The sequence below is a fragment of the Cloeon dipterum genome, chromosome 2, assembly GCF_949628265.1.
Source record: "Cloeon dipterum chromosome 2, ieCloDipt1.1, whole genome shotgun sequence".
Taxonomy (NCBI): Eukaryota; Metazoa; Arthropoda; class Insecta; order Ephemeroptera; family Baetidae; genus Cloeon; species Cloeon dipterum.
Window position 1 is genome coordinate 1,641,283 of NC_088787.1, and position 15,019 is coordinate 1,656,301.

Below are 15,019 nucleotides of genomic sequence, written 5' to 3' on the forward strand. Positions count from 1 at the left end.
TAAAACACGGCAAGAATTAATGAAATTAATTTATTTTTGGCAACCCTGCATATTTTTAAAGCCACAAAGCTTGCGTATTAAAATAATCTAGGCCGCCAGCTGAGTGCTGCGATAAAAATGCGGCTAACCGGGTGACCACGAGAGCGGTTTTTGGTTCTTAGCCTTTCGTGCGCGTGTTGCTCTTGCTCGCTCTGCGCTGGAGCCGACCGGCAGGAGGTCCTCGGAGGTGGCCCAAAACCCAAAACGCGGCAAGAACGGACGCAATTCCGCTGCGGTGGGCACTTCTTTAATTAGCTCGACTTTTGCTGCTGCCTCGTGCCTCTATGCGTGTGAGTGAGGATTTATGAGGAAATTACGCTGACAGTGAGGAGAGTGTTATATCGCGGGGAATCACTTTATACAAAAAAGTCTAACTCTCGAGAGTCGGTCGTGAGAGGCGAGAAAAACCAACCAGCCAGCTGCACCGCAACCGCACGCACGCCACAAGGAAAAAGCTGCTGTCGCTGCTGTTACTGAAAATATTAATTCTTAAAACATATGAATTTAAACAAAGATAACACAGAGATAGTTAATACAAATAATATTATAAAATGCAAAATTTCAGAATTTGAATTAAAATTACAATCTCTGTAAAAATTTAATCATCAATAGTTCTGTGATGAAGTTAAGATTTTTACTGAGTGAGCACTTAAATTCCACGAACTTCTTTATTTGCTAGTTGGAAGTTTTAGGCTGGTGGCTACTCATTCCATTTCTTAGCTTGAACAGTCAGGAATATATATTTTTGGCCTTAACCTAAAAAATAGAAAGAATTTAATTAAAAAAGTTGCCGCGTATAATCAAAAATCAAATTTTCAATGTTATGTCTAATCCGCGCGCTGCGTAATAAATATAATCTTAATTGTTTAGCTCCGCGAGTTAGGCTGCTGCTTGCTCTGAGGAAAGAGAGTGACGAGACCGACACCGCGGTGACTCACTTTCTGCTAACCCGCGAGAGGCAAAACACAAACCAGCCACGCACACAACCACGAGCAGCAGCGGCCGCGCGATGACCGGCAAGTTGCTCTCTCTTCAAATTGTGAGAGCAGAACTATAGTTGCCTCGGACTAAATGTGAGATCATCTATTAGGTAAGTCAAATGATTGGAGGGTAACTTGTTCCCGGCTCTGCTATTTATTTTAATCGTGCTGACGGTTTGATAGCATCGATGCTAAATTAAAAAAAAAATATGTTAATGATAACTTTCCCATTTGTATTGACTGATTCTTTAAAATTTATGTGTTTGACTTTTTGTGGATTGCTCGGTAAAGAGAAGAGAGCAAACGCAGTTAAAATTAACGGAATCAGTATTATGTTTTTCGTGCAACATTTTAGAATTTTATTTTCGTCTACAATCTTGCCAAATATTAAATGCGCGCCTTTGAGCGCGGTTCTTAGACTAATAAGCAAGTATTGCTCTTTTCCTTTCCTCAGCCGCAGATCAGCCGCGTGGCTGATCGATGGATATGTTAAAAAACACTTATCCACTTTAAATTGGTGTTCTCTTATACGTCAAAAATTGATGATGACTTTTTCAACATTGAAAAATACTGGAGAACCCTGAAAGTAGTATAAATTGCTAAGGCCATTTTGCAAAATGGAATATTAAAAAAAATATGAAAATAGAGGAATATAGATAAGAGAACAGGACCGATTAAAAAAATCCAATTTTTGAACAAGAATAAAAAAGTGTGCGCGCCTCCTTGAGGCTCAGCATCACGTTACCTAAATTACCGGTTAAAGTTTTGTAGTCCGTGACATTGGTTTAAACAGACATTAATTTTTAGGGGTTAAAATGCCTGAGGGGCCAGCCAATTTGGGATTTTTCGTGTCGAACGAACATCCTAGAAAAAACGCAGACAAGTATGAAATCGTGGAAATTATCCAACTTAATTAATTACCAAGCCTAATTTTCAGTGTTTGCGTGCTCGTCGTTCACTACAACTTTGAAAATACAAAGGATGAATCCTGGATTCGGGAAGGTGATGCTCAGGACGTAGTAAATCTGAAACAGACCTTCGAAGAGAAACGTAACTGCAACTTCCGCAGTATTTTGTCGCCGGAAAAAGGGAAGTTGCTCCAACTTCTCGCCAATCAAGAAGAGCTATTAAAATTATTCTGCTGTTCAGGTAACACAAAAGAAGCCCTTGCTTTGATTAATTACGTTTTATCTTAATGATTTTATACAGATGTTCCATCAGTGTTTGTGCTGTACATTCTTTCTCACGGTGACATAGATGGAAAAATCTTCACTGATCACTCCCAGAACGATGACCCAAAAGACTTCATTTGCTTCACAACAACGGAGATATTCGAGTCTCTGAAAAAGCTGACTGGTTTCGAGGATTGCCTCAAATTAATAAACTTCGGTGTAAGTCTCTGTTTATATATCACCAAGACTCATATTAAAATAATTTACTTCTAGCCATGTAGAGGGGAACAGATAGACTCAATTTTTTTCGCCAAAGACGAAAATTTCAAGAACGAAAATTCCTGCCGAATCACCTACAGCCCTATGATGAAAAACACGGTTGTGTTTTTCTCAACGGTTGAAAGTAAGACTTATATGTCAATAAAAATTTGATTCTCTAGCTTAAGTGCAAAATATTTCCCAGCGACCAAGGCCAAACGAGACCAGAAAGGAACAACATTCGCCTTGCTGACGTGTCAGGTCTTAAATTCACTTGAGAAGGACGAGAGTCTGATTAACGTCCTGACAACTATTCAAAATGAGACTCACAAAGTTGCGGTCAAAGAGAAAAGTGGACAAACTCCCGAAGTAAAGATGTTTTCTCAGGACAGAAGTTTTGTCTTCTCAAAGTGAGTTTTCATGATTGAACAGGCATATGGCCTGAGTCTGAATAAAAATATATGATGAATCAAATGTTTCAGAATTTCTACCAATGATTCATCTTCATCGACAATTGAAGCAATGAGTATTAAAAATAAAAGGGAACGCGAGTTTTACTCGTGGAAGTCAAGCTCAGGGGAAAACCTGCGTCACCGCCTTGCGATCCTACTTTCCTCAAGGATAAACGAGCAGTTGAAAGAATTTAAAATAGCGCTATCCCAAAACCTAGATTTTGAGACCTGCGAAAGGAAGCTGAGTGGAAACCCATGGGCGCCCATAAATGAAGGTTTTACAACATATTTATATTGATAAGCTTGAAATTAAGCAATTAATATTTCAGCCTCGAGGATCGACTCCGACATTGGCTGCATTTTCCTCATTATTTTTGGCCTTGTGAGTGAAAGCAAGGACACGAATGAGGTTTGCGTGCAGGTGGACGGTCAAGAAACTGCAGTTTCTGAAATACTGTTCGAGTTCATTGGGCCAAAAAACGACCAGTGGATTGGAAAACCTAAAATACTATTCCTTGTGCATCAGGAAACGGGCTCGTTTGACTCCGTAAGTAATATTTCTATTTAATTTCGAATTAATCCAGAACGTATAGAAAAATAATCAAAGTAAGAAACTCACTCTATGTTATTTTTCTATAGATCGTACCACAAAAACCCAAAATGGAAATATCAGCAACAAACCACAGTGGATGGTTAGTTCTTGTTGTACACGGAAAAGGTAGTTTATTTTTAATCAAAATGTAAAAACTTTAAAAAAAAATTTATATAGAAACACTTGAAAAGCTGATAGAAATCTTCAAGGGGGAAGAGCTGAAAAAGAAGGAGAAAAGTCTGCAAGAACTGCTCGCAAGTTTGTTAATTTCCGAATCGATAGAAAATAGGGATATGCTTAACTCGACGCTCCAGTACCTTCTTAATTTTCCCGACTGGCCCAGGTCTTTAGTTGAACCTAACTTTACAGTAACAAATTATCAAGATTTTCAAGCAAAGTTCCGTTCTTTCGACAGCTTGGCGAGGGAATCAGCAAGAAAAAACCAAAATATTTGGATCTTGAGTTCAGTCGCAGGCACAGGAAAGACGACAATCCTCAGGGAAATGGCTTGTCGGATTGGGAAACTCAATCCAGTATTAAAAATTTTACGCGTTGCCCTCCCGAGAGTTTTGTTCAACAGGGATCTCAGGAACAAGACTGAGATTGAATTTCTCGCTAAAGTCACTCACAATTCGCAGGAGGATATAAAAGACAGCATAGAAAATGAGAAATGTGTTGTGATTCTTGATGGGTTCGATGAAATTCGTCCTGAAAACCAAAAAAAAGTGCTGAAAGTAATCGAAGCTCTAGAAAAGAAGCAGGTGTCCGTGTGGGTTGGAACGAGACCACACGAAGCAAAAAGAATTAAAAATCTAACATCGAAAGCTGTTTTAGTAGAGATTGATCCCTTGGATGAAGAGCAGCAAATTGATTTGTTGAAGCTGGAGACGGGCAAGAGCAAAGACGATTGTGAACTAATCAGAAAGAGCATTACATCCAAGAAGATATTGGAAAACCCATTGCAACTCTCTTTGGTTGCTAAGTACGGGGCCGAAGGCAACTTGTACCAAATCTACGACCATGTTGTGCGGCAAAAGATGGAAGACTCTCTAATCAGGAAAGGGTTAGACAAGGAAAATGAAGTCAAGTTTCAAGCGGAATTAGACAATGCATTGAAACGTCTTGAAGAGATAGCAAGTTGCCACATCAGAGGAGTTAATCTAAATGATGTCGCGAGAAAATACTTTAAAGAAATGAACTGCTATGGCATTGCCACCTTTGAAAACAACAAGGCTATTTTCATTCATCGGACATTTGCCGAATTTCTTGCAGCTCTGTATTTTCTACGCGAAATCGAGGAAAATAGTAAGAGTGACTTCAAAGCCAGCACTGAAGATTGTGCAAATTTATTTTTCGGGGAACCATTTTCGTTGTGCAGAATGTTCATCGATCTGTTCTATTCCACAGTTTTGAATGACGCGAAAACAATTGCGGAGCACAGAGAATCAATTCTTCTGGTCATGATGTTAGATCCAGACAGGTTTTTGCGATTCATCATTCACAATGGCTGCATTAATACTTTCAAAATGATTTATCCAATGATTTCCTTCGGAGAAACCATCCAGGGTAATTTTATATATGCTACAAAGGATAGGACTCTTTTGGTCAGGGCAATCGATAGTTCGGAAGAAATTGCAACAATTCTGCTCGACACGGACTTGATCGAAAGGGATGAAGAGTTGGTAATAATTTTACCTTACCTGTTGAAGGCAGTAGCTGAAGCAAACGCATGTCTCTTCTTTGAGCAGATGAGAGAAAAATATTCAAGATTGCCAGAGATGATCCACTATAGAAGATCTTTAATCGATGCTGGAGTGCTTGCAGCAAGAAAGAATCACGGCCAAATCCTTATTCTACTCCTGAAATACGGCGTCGACAGAGATTTCATACATTCTATGGAAGGAAACGCTCTACATTGTGCTATTGTTTATGGAGCTATGGATTGCGTGCAAATTTTACTTCAGCTCGGCGCGAAATTGGCAGAAGATGGAATTAGTGACAGCTGGGACCCTTTGATGTTGGCTGTAAGAGAAAATAACCTAGAAATGGTCAAATTCTTACTGGAGGAAACTATCAGTGGACTGCAGCGCAACAAAGAAACTTTAGAAATCAATGAAGTAAAATCAGATTTGAATGCTTTCCATTTTGCTGTTCAGGAAGGGCACAATGAAATCGCAAAATTGTTAATAAAAGAGAGCCCAAGTTTGGTAAACATGGAAAATGGCTCCAATGGAAGTCCTTTACAAGTTTCGGCTGTAAATGGAAATTTAGAAATGTGTCAATGGCTTGTTGACGAAGTTGAGGTTGACGTGAACACCTTACGACCAAGTGGAGAACCGAGAGATTGGTCCCCGAATGACCAGATATGCATGGACCATTTCTTAATTCTGCAGAAGAGTGACATCGACATGAAGGACGCAAGAGGGAAAACTGCTCTTCACTGCGCTGCGGAACATGGATATCTTGAACGTGTCAAAGAATTGATCAAATCTGGTGCAAATATTCGAGCTGTTTCCAAAAATGAATTGAATGCTTTTCATTATGCTTGCAAAATTTACAGTGACCATAGAATAAATGTGATTAGATTCTTGCACAGCATTGACAGTCAGCTGGCCAAGGATAAAACCAAAACAGGACTAACAGGGCTGCTTATTCTTGTGGCAAGTTGCGATGACCCCTTGGATGGGAGAGCTCGTTTTCTGGTCGAAGAAATTGGAGTTGACGCAAGAGCAAAGGATAACCAAGGCCGCACTGCGTTGCGTATTGCAGTTAACAAAGGAAAGGATTGCGTCGACTATTTGATGACAAAAGATATCAACCTGGACGTCAAAAACAAACGGGGCCAAACGTGCTTGCATGTAGCTGCTCTAAGGGGCGATTTAGAGGCTCTGCAAACTTGGATAGAACTCGGTGGAGACTTGGATGTTGAAGACGTAAGAGGATTGACAGCTTTGCACATTGCCGCTTGTAGAGGACATTTGCAATTTGTGAAGAAGCTCTTAGCCTGCGCAGCTGAGGCCGATGCCAAGAAACAAGATGTTGGTGAGTGTTCTTCTGGATCCTCACTGAAAGAGATCGAGAGAGTAAACAGATGTGACAATTTTGGAAGAAGACCTATGCACCTTGCTGCTAGCTCAGAAAATGTTGATTTGGTGAAGTTTTTCCAGGGAAACAAAGCAGATTTAAGTCTAACGGACTTTGAAGGAAAGAATGCAATCCACTACGCTGTTAACAACGAAGGAATGTTAAAATTCATCAATGAGAAGGACAAAGATCTTCTGAAACAGTGTTCAGAAAACGGAAACACAGCTTTACATTTGGCATTGCAATTCGATAATGCAATCGACCATAACATCATTCAGTGGATTGTGCAACAAGTAGACGACACCGTTTTGAACGCAATAAATGCTTCTGGTGAAACACCATTATTACTGGCTTGCAGGAAAATGTTCTGGAGTGTCGCAGAATTGCTGCTGACCAGAAATGTTGACGTCAATGCCACGGACATGTGGGGAAAAACTGCAATGCACTACGCCGCAAATAGTGACAACTTGTTTTTGGTGAAGAGGATGCATGAGAAACGTGCAGATTTTGCTCTAACAGACAGCGAAGAAATGAATTCTTTGCACCATGCAATGCAATTCTTCGAGATATTTTCATTCCTTTACGAGAAAAACAATGATTTGTTGAAGCAGCGTTTGAAAAACGGAGACACATTCCTCCATTGGGCTATAAAGTCTCGCTTTCGAGCTGACAAATTCCTTTGGCTTGTCCAAAAATGCGAAATTGACTTGAATGTAACAAACAGCAATGGTGACACTCCACTTCTGTTGGCTTGCAAGAGTAGATTGTGGAAAGTTGCTAAAATATTGGTTGCTAAAGGTGCTGATGTACAAGTGCCGGATAGAAATGATAGAACGGCTCTACACTACGCCGTGAATTTGAAAAACTTCTATGATATAGAGCATTCCCATGCTTTTGATCTGGTACAAAAGTTGCGGAATAAAGGCGCGGATTTGGCTTTAACAGACAACGAGGGGAAGAACGCATTACACCATGCGATACAAAACTTTCACATGGCATTATTCATTCATGCTATCGACAATGAATTGGTAAAACAGCCATTGAAAAATGGCGATACTACTCTGCACTTGGCAATCAAATTACACAAATTTGAAAGAAATGAATCCTTTATTATTTGGCTTGTGGAGCATGGTGGCATTGATTTGAACGCGACAAATACCTTGAACGAAACACCGTTGATTCTGGCTTGCAAGGAGAGAGACTGGAAAATGAACATTGTTGAAATACTACTGTCTAAAGATGTGGATGTCACTATAAAAGACCATGAGGGGAAATCTGCTCAGCACTACAGTGACAACATATGTTCAACTCCGTTAAAAGGGTTTATTGAATTGAAACGTGAAGCCTCGCCACCTAATGTGCAGCATTTTCCTGATTCAAACCATTCTGTAAATAAGCAATATCCCTACAACCTTCTTGAAAAATGATAGTAAAATATCTTTTTATGATAAAATTTTTAATTCGATATGTTTTGATTTGTGGCAGTTTCTTGTTTGACAAACTTAATCTTTCTGTCTATAATAAATGTTATGTTTAATTAAATTTGTATATATAGGTACTAAGCCATTAAGAATGAATCTTAGATGATTATATTAGAAATACGAACTGCTTCCTTACTTATATGTTTTTGTCAGACTTATGTTTTAGAATTACCTCTAAATTCCGAAAACATCGGAGCAATTGTTTAGTTCGCACACATTTAAATTGTCATGTATACATGAAATTTATAATATTGATTGTATAAGTTAATGAATTAAACCCGTTTATAGTGAACATATAATAAATAATTTTGTAAAATCATGAAATTGTACTTTCTATTTGTCATTCCTCATCTTTACCAGCAGCGTAAACAGAAGGACAACGATTAAGAAATCATCTGAATGTTAACCAGTCATTTTTAAAGCACATTGAAGATTTTTTAAAAAGAGATTACCGTGGAATATTCTGATTTTTATGGGTGTTCATCCTAGCATAGCTCTCGGCACTGAATAATTAAGATTAGCTCTGGGACTTATCAATTTTTTACGAGAATCATCCTTGTTCGAATGATCTAGCCGTTGATGGAATTATAATATAAATAGTAATATAATTAAACACGAAGAGACGATTGATCTTGAGGAGCAGCCACCACGACGAAAACCTCGAGGATCTGCTCATCTAGCGACAGTGAGCGCTCGGCAAGATGAAGATGAAGATGCCGCAACAGTTTTGTGAGCTGTAAAAAAAAGTTACCGCCCGGCAACAGAGGCGATCATCCGAGTCCTAATTATATTGTGGCTTTTGGGCCGGAAATTGATTTGATATTATTTTAAATAAGTTGAACAAAGAAAATATTACAACTCTTAAATTAAGATATCAAATTTGGCAATAGCACGATGCTCATAGTTCAGTGCGTTTTAATAGTATTTTGACTGAAACAATTAAAAATTTCATCAAACAAAAGAATCATTTTCCATCATCCCAAAGTGCCGTTTACCTTGACCTTGGCAGATATGTTTGGAGTTGGAGCCCGGTGTGGCGTTGAATAAATGACGAAAACCTTCCAAGTCTTATCTTTTAATTCCAGGTCTCCGAACATCTCGACTGCGACCAAATTCAGGTTTGAAAAATTTATTTATCAGCTTTATTGGTTTTCTGCTGGCAGAAATTGAAATCGATTTGATTTCTCTAGTCCATGGAGGCGGCGGAGGATCAACCAATGTAAGTTTCATTTATAAGCAAGGGCGCCTGCAAAACTGCAGTGACGTCATTAGAAAAGGTTTTGAAAAGGAGTAAACATTTAATTATTTGTTCATCCAAAATAGAGTAAGAATTTTGAAAAATGCTACTAAAATATATTTTTTTGCATTAATAAATGGAAACTTTAACTCTAATTTGTGATTTAAATCGAGTAAAATAATTTTCAGATTTCAAACCCTTAGCTCCTTTTCTTGCTCCCCGATGTTTGCGCGCCACAAGGCATATTCCCGCCATGAGACGCTTCCAGATGAAAAGTAAACAAAGCCAAGCAAGACTATGTGGTGCTGGTCAGTGCTGGTGCTGGATGCTGCGGACAACTGTGGTCAACTGGTCAGTACTGCACGCGAATTTTGTTGCCAGAATCTCCGACTTACCTGTCCTGAAAAAGTTACATAAATTACATCAGGTTTTTCTCTGCGTTTGCTGATACTTAGCCGAATTTCGCGTTGCTAATATTCTGTTTAAAGCGCGCAGATATGCAAATTTAGGTAAGTTTATCCGGTTTATCCCCGCCTGAGAGGAAATGGAACGCAATATTGTATGTAAAAGGACGTTTTTCTTTTTCGAGACCCAGCACTGCAAGCTATGCGATATTTCGGAAATTTTGTACTAATAACAGAGCTAAAATTTCGTAAGATATTATATCCGTTTCTTGGCTGCGACTTTCGACAAGACAGCCCAGTTGACGCTAACAATTGTCTCGCTCATTTTTTAAATTGTTATTTGTGCGTTACATTATTTCGTCACCTTAGCTGCAGAATTATTTCGTTTCTGAAAATTCCGTTGCCACCTACCGTCAGAAACTGTGACTACTACCATAGAAATATTTTTTAACCTCGCGATGTGAAAACTATGATCCTACACATAAAAGTTTTTTTTAAATTAACAAGCTAGAAATAGGATTATATATTTCCGCCGCATCCTTGTGGACCATGATCCAGTGATTCAGGTTGTACCTGAGATTTTGCCTTGTCAACTTTTGCAGTACCAACAGCGACGATTTGAATTATTTTGGCCTGAATAGCTTTTATCCTTCGCGTTTAGAGCAAAATGAAAAACCGTGCGTTTCTTATCGGACGAAAACTCTCCACTATGGATTACCGTGACACATTTTTCGCACGAATCAGGTCAATTCTGGGATTGCCACGACTTTGAGAAGCTGGTGATATGATCCATTTTTCCAGCCATCAGATAAAAACTATTAAAAATTATTTCTGCTGCACCGCACTCTAACAAACATGACCATTCCTGAAAAAGATGGCCTTCTTGAGTTTGAAAAGATTATTTTTTTGGCCTTCCATTAAAGGATGTTCAAGTCTTTCACTTTATTCCTGATTGAATATATTTTTAATGAATCATATATTATCCAATATTGTATATCTTATTTTTCGAGTGATTTATTTGCATTTAAATATTAATAAGTGGAGATAGTAATATTGCAGCATGTTTCATAGTTAAAAAACGAAATAATCTCTCCATAATGATCTAAATTGATTCATAAATGCACAGAAAAATTGATAAGTCCCAGAGCAAATCTTCATTATTCAATGCCGAGCCCGAGAGCCATGCTAAGACACTAGCCCATAAAAATAAAAATATGCCGCGGTAATCTCACTTCAAATAATGTTCAATTAGCTTTAAAATTGAAAAACTCTGCTCCTCATTGTCAGTCAGTAAGAGAAAATATTCTGATCTCTCTATCGTTTTCTTTCTGTTATGCTGCTGGTAGAGATGAGGAAGGATGACAACAAACAGTGAAACAAATACAAGCTTTTAGCAAATTTATTTATTATATGTTACTGACCGCAAAACAGTAAAAATGGGTTAATATATCGTTAATTTCTAAAAACAATATTACAAATATCATGCATATATATATGACACTTTTAATTTCTACGCAATGAACAATTACTTTGAAATTTTCGGGCATACAGAGGAAATTCTAAAACATTAATCTGACAAACACATACTTGTACGTAAGCCGTTTATTTTTGTAATGAAGGTATCTTCTATTCATGCAAAATGTTAGTGTAATTCAATTTTAAATTCTTAATAACCATATAGCATAATTATAGTAGCATTAATTTTATCAAAACACAACTGAAACACATGCAAATGAAAAATCTTACTCTAAATAAAGAGTTTCACAGTGAAAAATCTTATCTATATAATTTTTCAAGAAGGTGATAAGGAATTTCTTATTCACATAAGATGTTACACCAGAAAATATGCTTCAATTACGCTTCAATGATATCAAATCATTTAACGGAGATGAACATAATTTTTGCGACATAATGCTGAATCGGAAGCAATCAATCCCAATACATAATCGGGACCCAACGCCATGAAGGGAAGAATAGATGTATTGTGCAATCCGAGTTTTTCCCTCTCATTCTAACTTGTGGAGTAGAAACCTTTTGCACCTCGGAAAGGATTGCCCAAAAAATGCATTTGCAGCTTCTTCAATGCATTCGCCACTATCCTTGATTTCCTGTAGAAAGTACTGGGCTGCAAGAAATTCAGCAAAATTCTGACGAATGAATAGAACCTCGTTGTTTTCAAACGTGGCAAAGCCATGGCAATTCATTTCTTCAAGCCGTTCCCTTAACTCACCATCTATTTCTTCTCCTTTGATATGGCAACTTGCTATCTCTTGAAGACGTTCCAAAGCAGTGTCCAATTCCTCTTGAAACGTTTTTTTGTTGTTCTTGTCATATCCATTCCTGAGCAGAGAGAGTTCCAATTTGTGTTCCACAACTTTTTCGTATATCTGGTACAAGTTTCCTTCGACATTGCTCTGAGCAACGAAAGAAAGGTCCAAAGGATTTTCCAAGATGTCCTCTGCTGGAAAATCTTTGATGAATCCTTCACATACATCTCGTCTCTTTCCCGTCTTCAGCTGAATCAACTCGATTTGCTGCTCTTTATCCAAGGGTTCAATCTGTACCAAAACAGCACTTGATGAACACTTTAGGACTGCTTCTGCTGCGTGCGGTCTTGTTCCGATCCAAACTGATAACAGCTTCTCTTCTAGAGCTTTGATTACTTTCAGTGTTGTTTCTTGGCTTTCAGGAGGGATTTCATCAAACCCATCAAGTAGCACAACACATTGCTTGTTTTCTAAGCTCTTGATAATTTCCTCTCGTGAATTTTCGGTGGCTTCCGTGAGAAATTCAATCTCGTCAACAACGTTCTTCTTCTTTTGGCCTCTGAACTGAACCTTGGGGAGGGAAAAGCGTAAAATTTTGAATTCTGGACTTAGTATTCCGAGCTGAAAAGCGATTTCCCTGAGGATAGTCGTCTTTCCTGTTCCTGCGAATGAACTCAAGAGCCAGACTTGGATTTTTCCTGCTGATTCCTTGACCAAGCTGTCGAAGCTGACACGCTCTTGTCGATATTCGTTAGACTTGGTAACTGAAAAGGAGGGTTTGACAAAAGGATCGGGAAACTTCAGAAGATACTGAAGCGTCGAGTTAAGCAAATCCCTATTTTCTTTTGATCCAGAAATTAACAGACTTGCGAGAAGTTCTTGCAGCGTTTTCTCCTTTTTCAGCTCCTGTCCCTTGAAGATATCGATCAGCTTTTGAAGTTCGTCTATATAGTTGAAAATTTATTTAATTATACTAACAAATTTATAGAATATAAAAGACCAACCTTTGTTGTGCAAAACGTGGACTAACCATCCACTGTGGTTTGTTGCTGAAATTTCCATTTCGTGGTTTGTTCCTTTCTTTAAAACAAATATAATATGAGTTACTTTTTTTCATATATTTTTTTTTACAAAAATCAAACACTTACGGCGTCAAACGATCCCGATTCCTGATTCACAAGGAATAATATTTTTGGTTTTCCAATCCATTGGTAATTTTTCGGTCCGATTAGCTCGCGCAGTACTTCGGAAACTGCAGTTTTTTTGTTGTTCATCTGCACGCAAACCTCCATGTCCTGGTTTTCGCTCAGTCGGCCAAACATAAATAGGAAAATGCAGCCAAAGTCGGAGTCATTCCCAGAGACTGAAATATAAACTGCATAATTTACGGTATATCACTAAGAGTAGAAGTAAAACCTTTGTTGATTGACTCTCTCAGGTTTTCAATCAGCTTCAATTCGCTGGTCTCAAAATATAGATTTTGGGACAGTGCGCTTTTAATTTCTTCCGACTTATCAATTGGCTCTGCGGAAAATAGGAACGCAAGGCGGCGTCGCAATTTTTCCCAACAATAATAATCGCCTCTCTTTTCATTTTCATGTGCGTCAGACATCGAGGAAGCTGAAGGACTTCTGAAATACATAATTTGTTATAGCATAAAGCTGATAGCCTTATTATTTCACAACTCAAGAGAATTCATGTTAAATCACCAAGACTCACTTTGAGAAGACGAAACTTCTGCTCTGAGTAAACATCTTTACTTCTGGAGTTTGTTCAGTGTAATTTTTTTGACTCTCGTATTGAATAGCTGTCAGGACATTTATAAAACTCTCGTCCTTCTCAAGCGAGTCTAAGACCGTGCAAGTATGGCGGGCAAAAGTTGTTCCTGTCTGGTCCCGATTGGCCATGGTCGCTGAGAAAATTATAGCAAAAATTAGATAATAAAATTTGTATTGACAATAAGTCTCACTTTCAACCGTTGAGAAGAACACTACCGTGTTCCTCATCAGAGGGCTGTAGGTGATTCGACAAGAGTTTTCGTTCTCGTACGTGGTATTTTTCTGGTTTCTGTTATGAACTGCGTCTATCAGTTCCCCTCTGCATGGCTAAAATTAATTATTTAACACCATGTTTTCATGATATTAGCTGAGACTTACACCAAAGTTGATAAATTTGAGACATTCCTCGAAATTAGTCAGCTTTTTCAGAGACTCGAATATCTCGGTTGTTGTGAAGGAAACAAACAACTCTATCGGGTCCGTACTTCTGGCACGCTCTTCTGCGCTCGCGGGAGCATCGTCCTTGAAGTAGTCTGTGAAGATTATTCCATCTCTGTGGCCGTGAGAAAGAATGTACAGCACAAAAACTGATGGAACATCTTCTGTAAATTCATTACGATAAAATATATTTTATCGAAAAGCTTTATAATATATTTTACCTGAAGTGCCAAATAATCGTAGCAGTTTTTCTTGATTGGAGAGAAGTTGGAGCAACTCCCCTTTTCCAGGTGACAAAATACTGCTGAATTTGCAGTTCCGGTTCACTTTGAAGGTTTTTTCCAGATTCTCTACGTCCTGAGCATCACCTCCACGAATCCAGGCTTCGTTCTTGGTATTTTCAAAGTTGTAGTGAGCAACGAGCACGCAAACACTGAGAAGTAAGGTTTTGATTTAATTTTGTCGGATAGTTTCTACGATAGTTATACTTGTCTGCATTTTGTTTGGTTTGGTCGTTCAACACGAAATATCCTAAACTAGGTTCGTCAGGCATTTTCCCCCTGAAATAATAAAATATCAGTGAAAACCACTATAGTAAGCTCCGGGTCGTGGAAAAAATTTTGTGTTCAGGCATCGGGACGGGCTTAAATTTTAACCTGTATTATTAGGTATGTTAGGGGTCCGGGCCTCAAGGAGGTGCCCACCTTTGACGCGTACCTTTCTTAGAGATGGAAGAAGGTTATGGGAATTTCATTTTTGCCTTTTAACTGCAAGACATTCAATTTAACATGCGAGAACGTCTACCTCACGTGCTAGAAGTAAATTTTTAACTTTTTT

At 38.3% G+C, this 15,019-nt stretch overlaps 2 protein-coding genes across 2 annotated transcripts; one reads left to right on the forward strand and one right to left on the reverse strand.

The window, feature by feature from the left end:
- Positions 1-1,834: 1,834 nt before the first annotated feature.
- LOC135935944 (uncharacterized) lies at positions 1,835-8,330 on the forward strand. The gene is made up of 9 exons (XM_065478575.1): positions 1,835-1,902; positions 1,957-2,168; positions 2,229-2,410; positions 2,465-2,594; positions 2,655-2,859; positions 2,932-3,176; positions 3,231-3,448; positions 3,541-3,619; positions 3,671-8,330. The coding sequence occupies exons 1-9, from the start codon at positions 1,835-1,837 to the stop codon at positions 8,002-8,004; spliced, it is 5,673 nt and encodes a 1,890-aa protein (XP_065334647.1). The 3' UTR covers positions 8,005-8,330.
- Positions 8,331-11,098: 2,768 nt separating this feature from the next.
- On the reverse strand, positions 11,099-14,735 carry LOC135935945 (uncharacterized). Its single transcript, XM_065478576.1, has 9 exons — positions 14,671-14,735; positions 14,404-14,615; positions 14,123-14,346; positions 13,936-14,071; positions 13,686-13,878; positions 13,383-13,597; positions 13,115-13,329; positions 12,971-13,046; positions 11,099-12,910 (listed from the first exon to the last, which is right to left on the reverse strand). The coding sequence occupies exons 1-9, from the start codon at positions 14,733-14,735 to the stop codon at positions 11,706-11,708; spliced, it is 2,541 nt and encodes an 846-aa protein (XP_065334648.1). The 3' UTR covers positions 11,099-11,705.
- Between the last annotated feature and the right edge of the window lie 284 nt (positions 14,736-15,019).